Here is a 19,450-nt window from a genome sequence, read left to right as displayed (position 1 = left end):
TAAACCTTTGGTTTTTACTGGGACTGGGGCAGTTCAACTTGATTTTGGGGGGGGGTGTGTGCCATAGTTTATGGATGCTGTACGCAATATAGGCGTAGTTCTGTTAGTATAAGATAATAAGATGTACTTTGTTGATCCAAAATCGGGAAATTGTGTTGTTATGAAATAACTTTTTTTTTTCTTCAATTTTCGGCGCCCCCTATGGGTTGATGCGCCCTTAGCATTCGCCTATACTGCCTATGCCGAGGGCCGGCCCTGCACGGCCCACAGGAGATGCGAGCGGAGGACTGAGGAGGGGAAGCAGCAGGCGGTTAGAGACATGAGAACTCCTCTCCTCTGAGAGGTCATTTTAAAGAGACGTCCATTAATGATGAAAGGAGGCACAGCAGCCCTCTGTCTGATGGACGACTTATATATTTACTTTTAAGTCATTGAGAGTGCGGTATAATTAAGCAATAGCTCACGACAGGCCATGTTATATGCTCATTATATCACAGCTAAGGGGCGTGGTTTGGCCAGACGCAAATTATGTTTGTCAATTTAAAAGATGTCGTAAAACTGTGAAGTAACACTTTTTTTGTGTGAAACCGCTCAATGAACTACATCTCCCGTCTCGCACCACACACCAAGACGGCCGTCACGTTGGCACATTTCACTTCTTTCTTTCAGAATGAGGCGAAAAGTATTAAAAGAGGTGAAAGTCACTACAAGTGGAAATTATTAGTTAAGATTGACAAACATCATATGTGTAATTCGTGGCACAATTCAAACGGGATCGAAAGATAATCTTTCTCTCTCCATTGAAGTCAATACAAACTTTTTCCGAAATAAGGTCCCATGAGTCCCACCGGAAGGGGAGGGACTTCGCCTCTCTATATCCAGGGGATGCATGCAGAGCTGTCATTGGCTGAGATAAGTCCGGCCGTGTGTAACGCCTCCACCGTTCCCGGAAATACATCCGCGGTGGACCCATCAGTGTATCCTCGATCATAGCTCCTCCAGAGAGCCTCGTTGTGCAATTAGAGAAATGAGATGTCCTTCAATATGGCGCGCTGAAATCCATTTCCGGGTCACTACCAGAGGACCGAGGAGTCGAGGAGGGGACATTAGGGGAAACCTCTAGTGTGTGTGGATGACATACTGACCCCAGACTGGACTGCATGATACATTAGATTGGTGGAAATTAGTTAGAAAAAAAAGATTTCCTAATAAAAATAACTCAGGATGTGTTGGTCAACAAGTGCGTCATCGGGCTCGGAAAAACTTCTTTCAATTGACTTTGATTTGGTAAGAGACGTATTTTAATAAGCAGAATTTCTTTTGAGCTAAATAATTTTTGAATCGATTTTTTGAATGGGCGTTGTGGCCAAGTGGTGGTACTACAGCTTCCATGAGGTCAAAATACTTTTTCCCATTGACTTACATTGTCAAAGAGAAATGTAGAATTGTATGTCAAAAATGTGCCAAAAAACATGCAAATGAAGATACATCAACTTGACAACACATACGGCCACTGTACATACCCTTGTAAATCTGGGTGTTCCCAGTGATGTACGTTTGGATTCATGGGCCACTGAGCAACTTAAATAGGAGTGAACAAGGGTGTTTCTCAATGTCGAGTACGCTTGCTTGGTAGCACATGTCTTCCGAGCGTCTTGCTTCAGAAGCGAGGCAAGAATACTTCCAGGTGTGCGTCATATGAGAGGCCCCGCCTTACATTTTCCGCCACAGATTTGGGGAAATTGGTCCGTGCGCAAAGCATTGTGGGGATTTTAAGACCGCGGAGTCTACACGTGTTTCTCCAAACGAAGTACGCCAGGCTCGGTAGAATTCCAAGTATGCTGGACATTGGAACAGTACTTCGGCGGCAATCGATGACGTAGTATGCTTGAAATAGTGGCTCTGGAGCAGCCTTCCTCGACATTGAGAAACACCCACTGTATCCATCCATCACACAAGGTCAAGGTTCAAGTTCCTGTTTAATCGTCATTGCAGTGTGCCGAGTATAGAGTTATATTATACTCTACTAGACCCTCAGAACGGGACAATACATTTCAAAAAACGTGTCACCTCCAAACTTTATTTTGTACATCCATGTCTGGTAGCAGGACAGCAGTCATTCCATGTTGTGTTTGACACTAGAAAGTTTGTATTTTAAAAACACTGACAAAAAGAGCAGAGGTTATTATAAAAATGGTATTATATACAAAATAAATTGCATGGGCTATACAAAAAAACACAGACTATACTTTCAATGAGACCTCTGAGGGATCCTAGCACCACAATCACACGTGAAGAGCAGGTGGATGAGATTAAATAACAAAATATTCCTGCTTTGAAATATCTAGGCACCATTCGATTTAAATAACAGCGCAACATACGCTAACTTCCCTTTTGATGATTCCTCTCAACATACCCTAACCCAATACCTCCGTCTATAGACTACAACCATCAAAGACCAGTTCTTTATCGTCGTCCACCATGGCAAACCCTTTTTATATTTATTATTATTATCACTTTCTCATCAATCAAAATGTGAACTCATTTCTTATTAGGGGCCAATCTTTATTATAAATATGTGTAATTTGTAACTAGTTTACCGTTGACTTCTATTCAAACTGAAGTATACTACATTTTGACAGGTTATGTTTCCAAGTCGACAAATCAATAATGTAATTGTGTCTAGTTGTAATTCTAATAAATTATATCTACAAGTAATTTCTACTAGTAAATATGTTAATTATTCATATCAACAACAAAATTGTTACTTTTTGACATATGTTGTGTTCAAAATATCATACATTCTAGAATGAATCATTGAATGTTCAAAATGTCATCATTTACATTTGGTTTGTATTTTTAACTAGTAAGAATGTGATTTCTGGAATTGAACAACAAAATGTGCTACCCAAAAACAGATGTTATATCAGTCATTGTTATTCTAATATTAAGGGGAATATTGAAAATATTATTAAATTAAAGATATCTGTAAATCAGTTGTGACGTGTTTAAATGTAATATCTACATGTGAAAATATATTTGTGACATGTCAAAACATTTCTACAGATATCTCAAATTAATTGCTGGCAAAATATTAAAAAGGATTTGCCATACTTCTACTTTTCTTTGACAACTTTACCTTTTTCCTCTATAGAAATATAATAAAATAATATGTATGATCAGACTAGTCAGATTACAGTCACACATACAAAAACCCCATTTGCCTCTAAAGAATTGGCATAACGGAAACATGCATACAAATAAAGTGATAAATATTGAATCCTATGTAAGCTGCGATAGAAGCCTGTTCAGTTTGGAGCTCCTCAACCGTGTCAGTTCAAATACAATACATATTACAAAAGCAATAAGAGAGCTGCCTCGTGGTCGATATATGAAATAGACTGGGAATTGGTTTCCCCATTTCTGGTGAGGGGTTGTATGGTTTGTGAGGTATGATTTTGTCCCTGTATGTAGAGAAATAAACTTGGTTAGAGCTCGGGTTTCCCTTGACATTTAAATCACTTCCCTACAGACATCTTAAAGTAAGAAAACGGCCTAGAAAATTGCTATCATTTGTACGAAATCCCTTTTAAAAGGATGTTACGCTCAGAAAATAATGTCATTCTGAGAAATGACAGTTTCTACGGGAGATACTTAGGGCCAAACGAGAAAGAAGTGTCGGGATGTGACCACAAGAAAAGAACATTTTGAGTTCCGTCTTTCACTTTAATCTCAGGATTCTGAGTATAAAGTCACAATTTTGATTAAAAAAAAAGTCTTCTCAGGATTCTGACTTCTTTCTCAGTGTCTTGAGATTAAAGCCAGAACTCAAAATGTTGTTTTACTTTTGCTCACATCCCAAAGTGTGTTTCTCATGTGGCCCTAATCGTCTTCCGTACAGTTCGGTGGAACAGTAGCCGTGAAATGTTTAACACCTTAAACCACCTTGAGGTAAGGGAAACATGAAATACTTTAGAGGGCAGCAGTTCAGTGTTATTGTAGAGAGGGGGGGGGGGGCCAGCTGTCACTCCGCCGCCTGTGCTTGCTGCTCCTTGTTGAGGATGATGCTGATGATGTCGCCCTCGTGCTCCTTCATGTGCTCCATCAGACGCTCCTTGCTGGTGGACTCGAAGCCGCAGATACAGCAGCAGAACAGGAGGACGCAGTACTCCATCCCAGAGCCGGGGGCCTGACTGGAACGCTGCTGCAGCAGAGCGGAGTCCTTCCTCTGGGGGCTCAGGGCTTCACCGGGCCACTGTGAGGGGTCCGCGGTAGGTGTAGGCAGGGTAGCTGAGCTGTCCATTGCCAGGCCGGCTGCTGCCTCCACGGGGCCCTTTGTGGGGGGGGCCCCCGCAGGCCGCTCAGCTGCTGACTCCATCACCGCCGGTAGCTTCTGAGGAGCTCTGAGGAAAGGAAGGAATCAGCAACAGAGGGAGAGAGGTTAACTGACTGCTGCACATCTCACTTTAAGGACATTGTTGGCTAATTAAGGAACGTTTCATAAAAGCACACCGCCCATTTTTGTTGACATCTGTTGGATATATAAAAGTGACTTGCAGCCAAACATCTATTTCCCTCTGACGCAGAGTGACAGATGACGGTCACTGCTCCTTCGGCCAAACACACTTTAAAGGTGCCTTACAAATTAAAGCTATATGATGATTATATTTTTATATTATATGTTATTTTACTTAATATAACATTCTGCTTTGTGATAAAAAAACAACATGATAATATTTGGATGCTTACTAAATAAGAATATCAGCAATAAATAATAGAGAACATTTACAATTAAACAATCAAATGTAGTATATGCTGTACACAAATACAAAATCAAGAAACATTTTTTTTTTTCCAACTGTGCAATATAATAATAATTATAATAATTATTATTATTATTTTTATTATTAATGGTGTCAGAACAATCATGAGCCTAGAGGGAAACCACTTACTAGGGTAAAATGGCCAACTAATATTAAATTAGCTTAAAAGTTGTTTAAAAAGCATACATTCAATTCATAAAAATACTCTTACATTTATTTTGTAGAGCTTGAAAGTAAAAGTGTATATGAAATCCAAATATTGGCTTTTATCAAGGGCTCACAAATGTATTGTAATATGTATACATATAGAAAGGACACATGAAGAAGTGTTTTCCAGGGTAGATGTCTGCTGAGTCACAGAGATGAACCTGAGAGAAACTCAGAGTACAGCCACGGCTGGAGCAAGTAGTCTGGTGGTATGGTACTATGGTACTATGGTAGTCTGGGTACTAGGGGTAGTATGGTACTATGGTAGTCTGGTACTATGGTAGTATGGTACTCTGGTAGTAGGGTACTATGGTACTATGGTGGTCTGGTACTAGGGTAGTCTGGTACTATGGTAGTATGGTAGTGTGGTACTCTGGTAGTATGGTACTATGGTACTAGGGTACTATTGGTGGTCTGGTACTAGGGTAGTCTGGTACTATGGTAGTATGGTAGTATGGTAGTGTGGTAGTATTGTACTGTGGTAGTATGGTAGTACGGTACTGTGGTATTCTGGTACTGTGGTATTCTGGTACTATGGTAGTCTGGTACTATGGTACTAGGGTAGTTTTGGTACTATGGTAGTCTGGTACTATGGTAGTCTGGTACTATGGTACTATGGTACTAGGGTAGTCTGGTACTATGGTACTGTGGTAGTATGGTACTATGGTACTAGGGTAGTTTGGTAGTATGGTAGTCTTGGTAGTATGGTATTATGGTAGTCTTGGTAGTATTACCGGCTGCTCTGGGTGATGGCCTCGTTGATGGCTTTGTTGACCTGCTCGTAGTTTAGTTTGGTCTGGCTCCGGCGTGCTTCCACATGTGGGATTTGAGGGAGGGGGGGTGACTGCACACATAGCCACACAGGGAGCACCTGGAGCAGAGGGGGGAGAGAGAGGCCACAGAGTGAGAGGGGAAGTTAATTCAATTTGCTTCCTGATTTTATTAAGTCAAAATTAATCCTTCTAGCAGGAGAATTCATTCTGACTCGAGACTCCACACGGAGTACTGAGCCTGACAGAGAGTGGAGGGAGGAAAGAGGATTTACTGTAGACGAGTGAAGTAAATAGACTGAATTGTATAATCGCCATAAACAAAGAACGTTTGTTGGTTTTGGTCCCTAAAAAAACAGTTGTCAAGCCAGGACATCCTAAACTGTGGCTCCAGAGAGGGCATGTCGCTGTATTATCTGCTGCTTTTGCTGAGCAACTTCAGCTACCGCTGAACACAAAACATGTCTCGATTTCGAGCTTCAACATTAAAGCTAAAGTGAATAAAATGTGTTTTCTTTTTCCTACAGACTATTTGTTCTACTGGTGTTTCATCAAATAACATCCTTACACGTCCCACCTGGTGAGGAGCTTTCCTGCGCGGTTTCCCTTATAAATCACAATCAACTAGAAATGTGGCGCAGCTTTTGCGGGCTTCACGTAACGCACATATTTGCCTATAGATAGTCAAAGAAACGGCCCTATTAATATCCATTCTGACTGACTGCATGGAGAAGATCGCAGGACAGAACAGCTACAAAAAACTCCCACCGTGTCAGATGTTGGTTCTTTGGGGAGGCGCAGACAAATGATTTCAACCAGAGTAGCAGCATGAAGGTCGGATCGTCACCAAAATAAATAAATTAGTGGTCCGAAAAAAATTAATTACAAAAAACACATAACCTTCCTCAAGCAGTGTGTCAGTGTTGATGTGCCGGGGACAGGAGACCCCCCCCCCCCCCTCAATGAGAAACTGTAAGAAATAATCGGGGAATCCCTCCGGAGTGGAGTCATGACGACTGGATCAGAATTTTTTTATTTTATTTCGTGGTTTGTGTTCCAGCTGTCGATCAGCTGTGCGCAGCGTCTCCACTGCATCTCAAGCCCCCCCCCCCCCCCCTCCCCCCAGCAACTCTATCCACCAGTTAAAGGAAATAAAACTAATGTGTTATATTAGCTGTACAAACTTACCAAATTGGTGTTCTTAGTTTGCATACCTCCTGTGTTTTATGAGCGACTTATCAAGTCTTGGCGAACGGCATTAAACATGATAGTATAAACCATGCTCGTATCCACAACCTATAGAAATGCAACACGGCGTCAGTTTAGACGTAATTCTGTCCTCCTGCTTACCGTACATTTAATGAGAAAACATTTCATAAACCCTAACCCAACATATTCGAGGTGGTTTTCAATAACATATCCGTATTTATTTATTTCTCCAAGTTAATGTTTTTGTGTGCACTGAGGAGTCGCAAACAGGCGTTTGTTTAATCATTTTAAGATTGGCTTTAATCAATGTGTGAAAATGAATTATTCATATATGAGAAATGAAGAGGTAACATTTTATTTATGGAATTATTTCCACATATTTCTCTCCATTCTTCCTTCTTCTGCCAACGGGGTCGCAGTTTCTCATCCTCTTCCGTTTATGTGCGTACCGGTACGGATGGGTCAGAGTGTCCGTGGAGGATCGCACATTTTCCCGCCAAGTTTCTTTTTTATAAATCGCAAAGACTGCTTTAGAAATTGGCATAACGCCATCTTTTGAGCGTACACTTTATATATGTGTGTGTTGTACAGTCTACGAGCTCTCCGGTGATAGACAGATTGATCCAATCACCTGCAAAGTATTTTTGAAAGTGCCTGCCTTTTCCAAATGGCTTCCAATGGAGCTTCAGATGGTTTGGTGAAACCAACCATCTGAGTCAGGTTAGTGATGCTCCATCACATGTTTCCATTACAGGGTGAATCTTAAACTGAAGCTCGACTTTAAAGCGACCCAACGGAAGTTTCATGTAAGTTCATTTCTTCACTCGTAGCTCGGGCTGCGGGGGTGCTAGAGACGGGAGCATGTTGATGCGACCTTCCTAGCCGGAGATATGGCCGGATTTTACAATAAACTTCCGTTGGGTCGCTTAAAAACAAATATCACAAATCGAATCGCAATATTTGTCAGAACAATCACAATTAGATTCTTTCCCAAAATCGTGCAGCCCTACTATCCTTCCCCACCCGCACCAAGCACCGGACCTGGGGGGACACACAGAGCGGTTTCCAAAAGTTGAATTACTTTTACAGGTACCTGTAAGTCTGAACTTACTGCTTCAATTTGCCCCACTTTTAAACACTCAAGTCCTCTTACTTCATGAGTGCCCTTAACAGAGTGTATTTTCTAACGGCATTCTACACCTGCAGGTACGGATGAGTGTTTTAGTGAAGTGGAAATCACCAATCAGGGGCTTGGTCAAGGTACATTTTAAGGATGACAGAGAGAGTATTTACTCCCCATCACTTTCTCCCCCTGCCAAATAGAAGCCCATTCCTTCACAGGCTGCTGGGACCATGCGACACAAAGTGCTCACACGCAGCTGGAGCCCCACAGAGACTCTGCTAAACCTCAGCTTCTCTGGGCTGGGCACAGCTCTTCATTCTCACCTCGGGGGTCCTGCAGGGGCTCTTATCACGCCTCTGTGTGCTGGATTCTCTCACCTGTACTGCTCCAGCAGCTGCACGGCCTGGTGCTCCTGGGGGTGTCTCCTCATGTGGCTCTTCAGACTGTTCATGTTGGTGGTGGCAAAATCACAGCTACAGCACCTGGAGAAAGGAGAGATGAGAGAACATGAGTTTAACAAGCGAGCCCTCTGAGGTATGGTGTTGCTTTTACACTCATAGCCTGAAGGGGAGAGAAGGGATTAGGCAAGATAGTGAATGGCACTTAAGGAAAAAATTGATCCGAAACGTTTCTTCCACTTTGTGTGTGTCCGGTTGGGGGAAAGGAAACTGTCTTTTGTTAGTTGCTTCGAGACACATAATGTACAGGTCTGCAGAAAACTCACCACACCTCAACTCGCTGCCACTTACAGTGCGTAAAAGAAGTCCGAGAAAACAAAAAGTTGCACCTAATCAATGGGGGAGTTACTGGGGCTGGAACAATAAAATGTGGCATTTAACCAACAAAAACAATAAAAATCAAGTACTTGCAACCAGACTTGCAGCCTTGCGTTTCAATAGTCATTGTTTGGATTAATTTATTTTAGACTAAATGGGGATCAATGCATAATATATATACGACATACAGAAATATGTTTTGATTACTTTTTCTAATGTTTTTAGTTGTACTGTGGATAATTTTAAATACAAGTGAATTGCTTCGACCTCATAAAAAATGTATTTGTGTTCCATGTTGTTACGTTTGAATTTTATTACATTTCAATCAGATTAAAGACAAATCATAATTCATGTCAAATGTGAACACTTGCGCAGTGTGCAAAGTTAAACCGCGTAGTGTTTGCAGTATTTACTTACTGCACCATCACTAAAACATCACTGGAAATGATGTTATGTACCTGTAATTATTATAGGCATATACAAACAGCCCAAACAGTGTCAGACACATTTTCAGTAGAATGTGATATTTAATGCATTAAGGGAGTGAAAGCTTATGATTCTTACAACCTGGTAAGTGAGTTTGTCTCACGCTAAAAAGAGCAAAGTTTCTGGCATTTTTACAGCACAGTTACACAACAACAGCGAGCACTTTAAATGGAAATGTTTTGGCATTTCATTTCCGTGGTGGAGAGGAATGAATACCAATGGAGCTTCAGTGCAGTGGAACATAATCGTAATGCACTGTTGCCAGGTACCAACAGCTTAAACTTTATTTATGGCTGTTTACAACTAGATAGAATGTGGAATAGTAGCCCTTTCATTACCCCTCGACATAATAGTATTGCAGGAATGAGTTCTAAACCTGGGAATGAGTTAGAATTGGAGCACTCCCCCTCTGGAGGTCAACGGTTTTAATAACATGTTTTTGGTTAGTGTTCTGTGGTTAAGGTGGGCTAGGTAATTTTGGAGAAACCAGCTCGATGCGCGAGAATTTGAAAATACACAGCCGGAAAAAAAACTGCCACTTCCTTACAGAGCCCCTCCTCCAACACACACGAACGCGTGTGAGAGCATTCCATGGAATATAACAAAAGTTTATCTCGAGCCGGTTTTCTCAAACTTGCCTACCCCACCTTTAATACAAGCCAATGAGATTTTACGTCTACAACATGAAATAAGTCACCATATTACATTACATTGCATTTAGCTGACACTTTTATCCAAAGCGACTTACAATAAGTACATTCGACCAGGATAAGTCAACGTCTGAATCTTTTATGTGTTCTAAAAGTGGTAGTTGCTAACAAGTGGCTAAATAAGACTAGACACTTCCGAGAAATTAGCCAACTTTAGCTTAGCGGTGGTGACGTGAAGTAATGCGGCTGTTATATGGTTAGTTTATATCCTAAATGTAGCTTTTACTTCTGGTAATTGCATGTACACCTGAAACTATTACAAAAGAGGAGATTATTCTGCTGAACGTATAAGTAATAAAAGTGCGTTTGCCACAAAGCTTATTTTCTGCAATATTATGAAATCCATTTAAATTTCATTTTTTTTTTTTTTTTTTTTAAATGGTGATCTTTTATGTCATTAAAAATAGTTATTGTCCTAAAACTAAAGCATTATTTTTTTTAGACTGCTTATCAATAGAATTATACAGGGTAAAAAGCCGATTATCATGAATTATAAGTATGTTTATATTACACCGTGGACATTGGCCTCATAGAAAGTGCTTACATTTATTTTAACATCACTACATTGCAGATGTGTTGCTCTACAACAGGGATAGGCAAATGGCGGTCCCCACCTTCACTTTTTGCGGCCCTCAGATTAATTTATAAACAACGTAATTAATTTACCGTCTACTAGACTCCTAGTTACGTCGCGAACTGCATACATGATTTCGTTCGGCAGCCAAATACCGCAAAATAATCTGTGACGCGTTTGTGTGTATTGTGTTTGTTTCCCGGGGAAACACTCACAAGAAACACCGGCTGTTGTTATGCGTGCTGTGACGTTAAGTTACCGCTTGTAATTATGCCTTTACAAGCTTAAAAGTTGCATTTATCATCTGAATTTGGCGAAACAAGTTTAATATTCTAAAAACCAAGACTTTGTTTATTTTAAATCAGATGAAAACAAGCTGTCACGGACCCTGCCGTGTTATCTATGATTACAATACGCTTTTCATTCATAATTTCAGGGGAGGGAGGGGGAGCGGCGCTGAGGAACAGCAGAGTGCGGGTTGACAGGTGTCTGTGTTGACATTCCCCTTATTGTGGAATAAGGGGAATGCAGAGACGGGCTATAAGTGTCTTAGGTTCAAGTTAGACAACTAATGTCTGGGTTAGTGTTCATGACTTCATGTGTATGTCATCTTGATGGTTAATCTTAATGCACACACATTTTCCGTGCTTTCTAATAGTTTAAAATAGTTGTATTCCACTGTTAAAGGTGGGGTAGGTAAGTTTCAGAAACCGGCTCGAGATACACTTTTTGTTATATTCCATGGAATGCTCTTAACATCCCGATAGCAATGAATATCTGAAGTGCTTTGACAAAAAATCCATAAAAAATGTCATCTGTTGAAGCCGTAATACTGTAAAAAGTACAACCAATCTTGTGCACGCACAAATGTATCTCGTGCCCTCATGGGCGTGCATTGCGCGTTCATGTGTGTTGGAGGAGGTGCTCTGTAAGGAAGTCTGAAGGAAGGGGCGGATTCTTTTCGGCTGAGTACTTTCAAATTTTAGTGCACTCGAGCCGGTTTCTGAAACTTACCTAACCCACCTTTAAATAACCTGTTCGATACAAACATGCCACTTGTCAAAATTAAATAACATTTCTGTGAACTGATATTGTTTAGTGAGATTATTAGAGGATGTTCCCTGAAAGATTGTAAAATGTCAATGAAGATGTCAGACTTAGTATATTTGTTAATAATTACATACAATGTGTGTGTGTGTGTGTGTGTGTTCCAAGTGAATCTGCGCCCCCCTGGTGGCCAGTACATACATTATGTGGCCCCACCACTAGTGCTACGTACCGGTACGCCGAACCGGTACTGGACTTGTAAAAAGTTTCGGTTCAAGTCCGGTTAAAACCGGAACGTCGGGAACCGGTACTGGACTCGCAAAAAAACTAGCACTTACGTATATTCTCCTTTTTGTTCTAAACCATCTAAAACCTTCCATAGATCGAGAAATTTGCACTGAGAAAAGACGAAAAACATCGTGTCGGCTTCTGATATGGCGGCCATTACTGAACTCACTAAGTCTCGCAACTGCTCGCGAGATCTGTGTGACGTCTAGGGAAGCTAGCGATGTGATTGGCTTAGACATAGTGGACAGCGTGGGGCTGCTGGTCGCCATATTGGATATTTGGTAGTGTAGCCAACTCCTTTGTTTGGTGAAATAAAGTGTTTGAACTTTGTAGTAGTTCACTGTAGTTGCTGTCATAAGTCATTTGCAGACTAAGTATTTTTACATTTGTACTTTGTAGAGAAATGTCGACACAAGTTGGAAGGGAGCACAATAAACCTGACGAGTTTGAATTTGAGTTTATTTCAGCCTCTCTGAAGAACCAGCAGCTTACCGTGGTAGAGAGGTTTGTGTGCCCTGATGACCTGGGGGCTGTGTTGTCTGGAACCTTGTGTTCCTGGTAGGGTCTCCCATGGCAAAATTGGTCCCAGGCAAGGGACCAGACTAAGATTGGTTCAAAAGACCTCATGAAAGAAAAAACAAGAAGTGAGGATACCCGGCCCGGAGGAAGCCCGGGGTCCCCTTCTGGAGCCAGGCCCAGAAGGAGGACTCGTCGGCGAGCGTCTGGTGGCCGGGCTTGCCACGGACCCCGGCCGGGCCCAGCCCGAAAAGGCAACGTGGGCAACACCTCCGCTTCTCCGTCCCGCGGGCCCACCACCTACGGGAACAGCGATGGGGTCGGGTGCGCTGCCAGAAGGGTGGCAGTGAAAGCGGAGGTCTCGACGGACCAGACCCGGGCGGCAGAAGCTGGCTTTGGGGACGTGGAACGTCACCTCTCTGGGGGGGAAGGAGCCGGAGCTTGTGCGGGAGGTGGAGCGTTAACCAGTTGGATCTGGGTTGGGCTCACCTCTACGCACAGCGTCGGCTCTGGAACCTTACTTCTGGATAGGGGTTGGACTCTATTCTTCTCCGGAGTTGCTCAAGGTGTGAGGCGCCGGGCGGGTGTGGGGATACTCACAAGTCCCCGGTTGGGGTGCTTCGTTGTTGGAGTTTACCCCAGTGGATGAGAGGGTCGCCTCCCTACGCCTGCGGGTTATGGGGGGGAAACTAACTGTTGTGTGTGCTTATGCACCCAACAGCAGTTCAGAGTATACGGCCTTCTTGGAGACCCTGGAAAGAGTCCTGTATGGGGCTCCTGAGGGGGACTCTTTAATCTTGCTGGGAGACTTCAACGCACATGTGGGCAATGATGGAGACACTTGGAGGGGCGTGATTGGGAGGGAACGGCCCCCCTGATCTGAACCGGAGTGGTGGTTTGTTACTGGACTTCTGTGCTAGTCATGGATTGGCCATAACAAACACCATGTTCGAGCATAAGGATGCTCATAAGTGGTACGTGGTACCAGAGCACCCTAGGCAGAAGGTCCATGATCAATTTCGTTATCGTATCATGGGACCTGAGGCCGTATGTTTTGGACACTCGGGTAAAGAAGAGGGGCGGAGTTGTCAACTGATCACCATCTGGTGGTGAGTTGGGTCGAGTGGCGGGGGAAGCCTCTGGATAGACCTGGTAAGCCCAAACGTGTAGTTCGGGTGAACTGGGAACGTCTGGAGAAGGCCCAAATTCAGGAGGCCTTCAACTCACACCTCCGGCGGAGCTTTTCGGGCATTCCTGTGGAGGTTGGGGGACATTGAACCAGAGTGGTCGGTGTTCAAAGCCTCTATTGCCGAAGCCGCGGCGGGGAGCTGTGGTCTCAAGGTCCTAGGTGCCTCAAGGGGCGGTAACCCTCGAACCTCCTGGTGGACACCGGTGGTCAGGGAAGCCATCCGACTGAAGAAGGAGGCCTTCAGGGATTTGTTATCCCGGGGGACTCCCGAGGCAGTTGCAAGGTACCGACAGGCCCGAAGGGCAGCAGCCTCATCCGTGGCCGAGGCAAGCAGCGGGTGTGGGAGAAGTTCAGAGAAGACATGGAGAAGGACTTTCGGGCTGCACCAAAGTTGTTCTGGAAAACTGTCCGACACCTCAGGAGGGGGAAGCAGGGGACCATCCAAGCTGTGTACAGTAAGGATGGGACGTTGTTGACCTCAACTGATGGAGTATTAGGAAGTTGGAAGGAACACTTTGAGGAACTCCTGAACCCGACAACTCCGCCCTCTATGTTAGAGGCAGAGCTGGAATATGACGGGGGATCAACACCAATCTCCCGGGGGGAGGTCACTGAGGTCGTCAAACAACTCCGCAGTGGCAAAGCCCCGGGGGTGGATGAGATCCGCCCGGAAATGCTGAAGGCTCTAGGTCAGGGATCACCAACTAAATTTGTCCAAGGGCCGAAATGTAACCAATAGACACTATCGCGGGCCAGCGATTTTTATATAGTCCAGAATTTTATAAATAGTATTCAGATTACTTTTGGAATACTTTCTTTTTCCATAACAGATGGGTATGTTTTGGTGCACAGGAGACACTTATTTTACTGTTTTAATGGCTTATCAAGAACTCAAACACAACATCTTGGTGTCATTCTGGACAGCTTTCTCATCTGCACACCACATAAAAAACATCACCCGGACTGCATTCTTTGTACCGTCTTAAAACCTGTCCTTGGAATATGTTATGAATTGTAAGGTGTCCTTGGGTGCTTTGAAAGGCGCCCCTAAATAGAATGAATTATCATTATTATTTATTATCTGAAACGATGTAATAACTTTAAAAACTTTTCCAGTCACTTGCCCTATGCATTCAGCAGCAGCAGGCCACTCACTTTGATTTCATCCCGTTATGAAATGTCATCATTTCGACAATAAAGAAATGATACATTAACGTTATCTTGCAAATGTTATCTAACCATCTCCGTTTCTAACTTTCAATATATTTTAAAAGAGATCTTTCTCTCTCATCTGCGTGTGGGGGCGGGGCCTCACAGACACGCTGCATCTCTCTCTCGCTCACAGACATGCCGGTAATGAATATTACATTTTGTGAGGAAACTTTTCCACCAATAATTCCAATAAGTATTCCAAAATGTATTCACTTCAGGTTTACGAAAGTAACTGTAATCAGATCACTCGTTTTTCAAATGTAACGCCAGCAGAATACAGTTAGCCTACTTGATTTTTGTATTCTGATTACGTAACGCCGTTATGTATTCCGTTACAACCCAACCCTGCTTCTAGGCTGCTGTCCCGCAGTTCCAGCCTCTCTGTTGGACTCTGTCGCAGCGGGGCTACTGCTGTGGTGCGGAGCGCATTAACCAGACTCTTCACAACGAAGGATCACTTCTTCTTCAGGGGAGGGAAGGTTTCGCAGTACGCAGTCTACTGTCCCGCAGCTGCTGCTTCTCTGTTGGACTCCGGTACTGCATCTTACTCACGAGACGTTGTAAACAAAGAAATGGGTGGGGGGCGAACGCAGTAACCACTCCGCCAACGCCACAGTCACCCCCGTCGTGCGGGCCGGATGAGAATGTCTGGCGGGCCGCCAGTTGGTGGTCACTGCTCTAGGTGTTGAGGGACTGTCATGGTTGACACGTCTCATCATCATTGTGTGGAAGCTTAACACTGGTTGTGCACAAGAACTTCTGGTTTTTTCAGTATAAAACAGCATTTAAACTGACGGTATGTTTATGGTACTTTATGCCATCAAAACATTGATTTAATTTCTAACAAGTCCCATTCAAATCCCCCGTGTTTCCGCCACCTGCTGCACACCTTTTAATTCTCCATTGTGATACTGCACTTTAATGTACTTACGTTTCAAAGGCTAGTAAGCTACAGTTTTGCAACTGTTTCAATAAATGAAACTAATTTTCTCACCACATCTTTTGATTCATTTTGTCCAGCATTTGCAAGCTGTATACTCTCTGTCAGAGCCATATATTGTATAATTGATGCTTTCAGTTGAATTAATTCAATGGAACACTCACAAGATTCACCAAAATCACACTGTCCCCACACACACACCACACACCACACACCACACACACACACACACACACACACACACACACACACACACACACACACACACACACACACACACGCACACACACACACAAACACCACACACACACTACACACACACACACACACACCCACACACAGCACACACCACCACACACACACACACACACCACATCCACACACCACAAACAACCACAACACACCACACACCCACACACCCACCACGACCACACACACACACCACACACACACACACACACACACACATCACACAATTAATATTTTAATAATCTTTCCTTTCTATGTTTTTTTTTTTGTAGAGGTGTTTTTTTTTGAAACTTAGCAGCCTGCATTGGAGAACACAGTGAAGGCGGTGTGTACGCGCTGGTGCTCGCACTTCTCAGAGGCTGCCTCCTGATCCTGCAGCCATTTCATGAAGTGAAGGTTTTACAAATACAAAAATAGCTCTACACCCCTGGCCGCAATGTCCTTAAAATGAAGTCCCGAGTTCGAAATATAATGTATGCACTGCCATTCTCCCCACATAAACAAACATCTACGATGAAACCTGTTGTCTCCTGTGTGCTCCACTTCCTATTGGCGCAAAACCGTTAACTTTCTCTGCGCACGAGAGGGCTGAGACCTTATGCCAACCAATTTTGATTTATTTTGGATGAAATAATATGACTGGTATACGTGCGTAAAAAAAAACTGACGCAATAGCCCCGCCTCTCCTGCTCAGAGATCAGGCTGCTGGGCTGTCAGAAGAGGGGGAGGAAAAGAGAGGCTCCGTTTTTTTATTATTATAATAGAGACGTTACTCATTTGTTTTAAAAGCTCAATAAATAACAAAGACCTTTGACCGGCACTTTTCATTTTTTTCCGGAAGATTTAAACTTTAATGGACATGTTGACCGGCGAAACAAAATCTTAACTGAAACTCTGCTGCACGGTCCCCTCGGCCCTTGGAAGAGGTGGGTGTTTTTTTATCTGCTGGTGGACTACCGGAGAGATTTACAGCAGGAGCAAACGCTTGCCTCGGGGAGGGAGAAAAAGAGCCAGAGTGTCTACAGCGGAGAATAAACAGAAGGGCAACCATGGTAACCATGCGCGGAAAGTCTTCTTCGCTGCTTTTGTGGCAGGACTACAGCGCCACTTACAGGCCTGGCATATTTACAACAGCGTCTCCAGTGTTTTCGAGCGGTCTTGTGTGAACGGACACGTTTCTGGTGCCTATTGCGTGTGGACGGAAGACTTTTTTGATAACGATTGCGGTCCGTTTGCGTTATTGTCCTCGTGTGGTTCCAGCCTTAGACACAAACGCCCAGCTAACACTTTTGTGTGAACACAATGGGGAAGTTCTAACAAGAGTTGGAGGGAGAAAAGCAGTGTGTGACAGAGGCCCGATTCAATCTGGTACCTACAACTTAATTTACTCACTTTTACTCTGTGAGTACTGTTTTTGCGTTGAAGTGGAGGGTCTGCCCATAAAGGGCTGTTCCAAACCAACAAGTGGAGAGTGGGCGTTGTCTCCAACAGGAAGTTCTTTAACCCTCAAACAGGAAGTTATTCTTACACATTAAAACATAGATCTTCCCTCAGACTAACCCCTTGATCCACCGGGTCCGTCTGCGCCACGGTTTTGGTCCGGCCTCCTCCGACGTCATACCCTACCGGGCGCATTTCAGAAGCGGAGCGTCTTGCCTGCTGGCTCGCAGTTTTTGTTGATTTGGGCATATTTGCTTGACAGGCTACTTTGTACAGACAAAGTTAATAATAATTGTAATATCCCAGTTATAAACGACATGCATTAAAGATGTGTTGCTGTATTTTAGTGGTAAAAAAATGCATTCATCATCATAATTATTCTATATATATATATAATTTACACAGTGCCTGTAAACCGGAGGAGAACGCTGGCATTTCTCCTCCTACTTGAAAGACTACGGAGGGATAGGGTCTGCAACGTTTTATTTTGGGGATGGGCTGGATGCTCTGACCATTCCACTTCCTGCCCGGCGCCTCTGCAACGCGTCGAAAATATCCTATTTTGAGCGGAGCCCAGCGTCGAGACGCTTCTGGTACGCTTCTGAGCCGTAACGCAGCGTGTCTGGTGGAATAGCACCCATTGACTAGAGTGGCCGCAGCCGTGCCGCAGCCGTAACACGGCGCAGACGGACCCGGTGGAATCTAGGGGTAAGTTTTAAGTAAAACTATAGCTTATCTTCCAGTGCATTATCGTGGCCTTCCATTCATTCATTTACACTACTTTCATTCTTTAAATGCAGTTGGTGGACACCTGATTTGGCAATCAAAAATACCACGCTTTTAATTCATTTATTCAATTAAAACAGCATTTGATAACTACACTATTCTGTAGACCCAGTTTATTATTTAATATGGAATCCATAGGCCTGTATTATTGCCTGTATTATATACTTTGAGTGTGTCTGAGTCTACAGGGAGCTCTGTGCTTCGCTCAGCCTCAGCAGGTGTGTACTGCCATCTAATGGACATTTCTGAAATGACAAGTGCATCTCAGACAGACTGACAACTACTTGGTTATCTTACTCTGCCTAAAACAGGAGCTAAAATATAAAAATGCAATATTCACTAACAAACACTACTACACAGGAATGAGGAAATCAATTAACGACAGAGCCAACATTTTTAAAAACACATGAAATGTACTTCTAATATGCGGAAGAGAAATCAAACTGGACAGCAGAACTCAGAGTGTAGTCTAAAGAGGCAGGATAATGTGTGCAGGATAATTAACACAGATGTATGTAAAGTTCATAACTAATTTGCAACAGATTAAAAAATGCAATCAGTCCCCAAAAAATATGCAATCAGCCGCACTAAAAACACAACATAATGTCTTCACCACTAATGTGCCTTCCTTATACAGTAGCTAAATGTCATGGGTAATTTCAGCAAATATCATTAACATATTTAACAATAATTCAGAGAATGAGTGCAAAAACACTTTTTGTTTTATAAAACTCAAAAAGAAAGGGAGAATAAAAGTCACACAAGGTCGAAGCTACAATAACGTCTATTGGAACTAATGCCAACTGCAGATTTGAATATTACAATAAATATTGTAATAACACAGTACCATGTCCTGTAGTAACAATAAATGGAGCGCAGGTTTAAGTATATCGTTAAGTAAAACACATAAGAGCTCATTGTATTTGTGACATTTAGGCAAGTTTTGATACTATGAAGACCAATTTCAAATCACAAAATTAAAACTAATATATACAAAACTGATAACTCCCTATATACTGTATGCTTTACTCCAGTGGAAAAACTGAAAATCATCGAGTGCATGAAGTTTGAGTATTTGATAAATTATTTATAATGTTCATGTTCT

At 42.9% G+C, this 19,450-nt stretch overlaps 1 protein-coding gene across 1 annotated transcript in view; it reads right to left on the bottom strand.

Moving 5' to 3' along the window:
• Positions 1-2,066: 2,066 nt before the first annotated feature.
• Positions 2,067-19,450, bottom strand: part of LOC117465816 (zinc finger protein 507-like) — a 30,362-nt gene continuing 12,978 nt past the window's right edge. The window contains 4 exon segments of the mRNA XM_034108854.2: positions 2,067-4,403; positions 5,765-5,829; positions 5,832-5,901; positions 8,510-8,614. Of these exon segments, the coding sequence (XP_033964745.1) occupies positions 4,025-4,403; positions 5,765-5,829; positions 5,832-5,901; positions 8,510-8,614 (619 nt within the window). The 3' untranslated portion in view covers positions 2,067-4,024.

Source organism: Pseudochaenichthys georgianus, chromosome 3 (assembly GCF_902827115.2).
Source record: "Pseudochaenichthys georgianus chromosome 3, fPseGeo1.2, whole genome shotgun sequence".
Taxonomy (NCBI): Eukaryota; Metazoa; Chordata; class Actinopteri; order Perciformes; family Channichthyidae; genus Pseudochaenichthys; species Pseudochaenichthys georgianus.
This window is presented reverse-complemented; position numbering and strand designations above follow the sequence as displayed.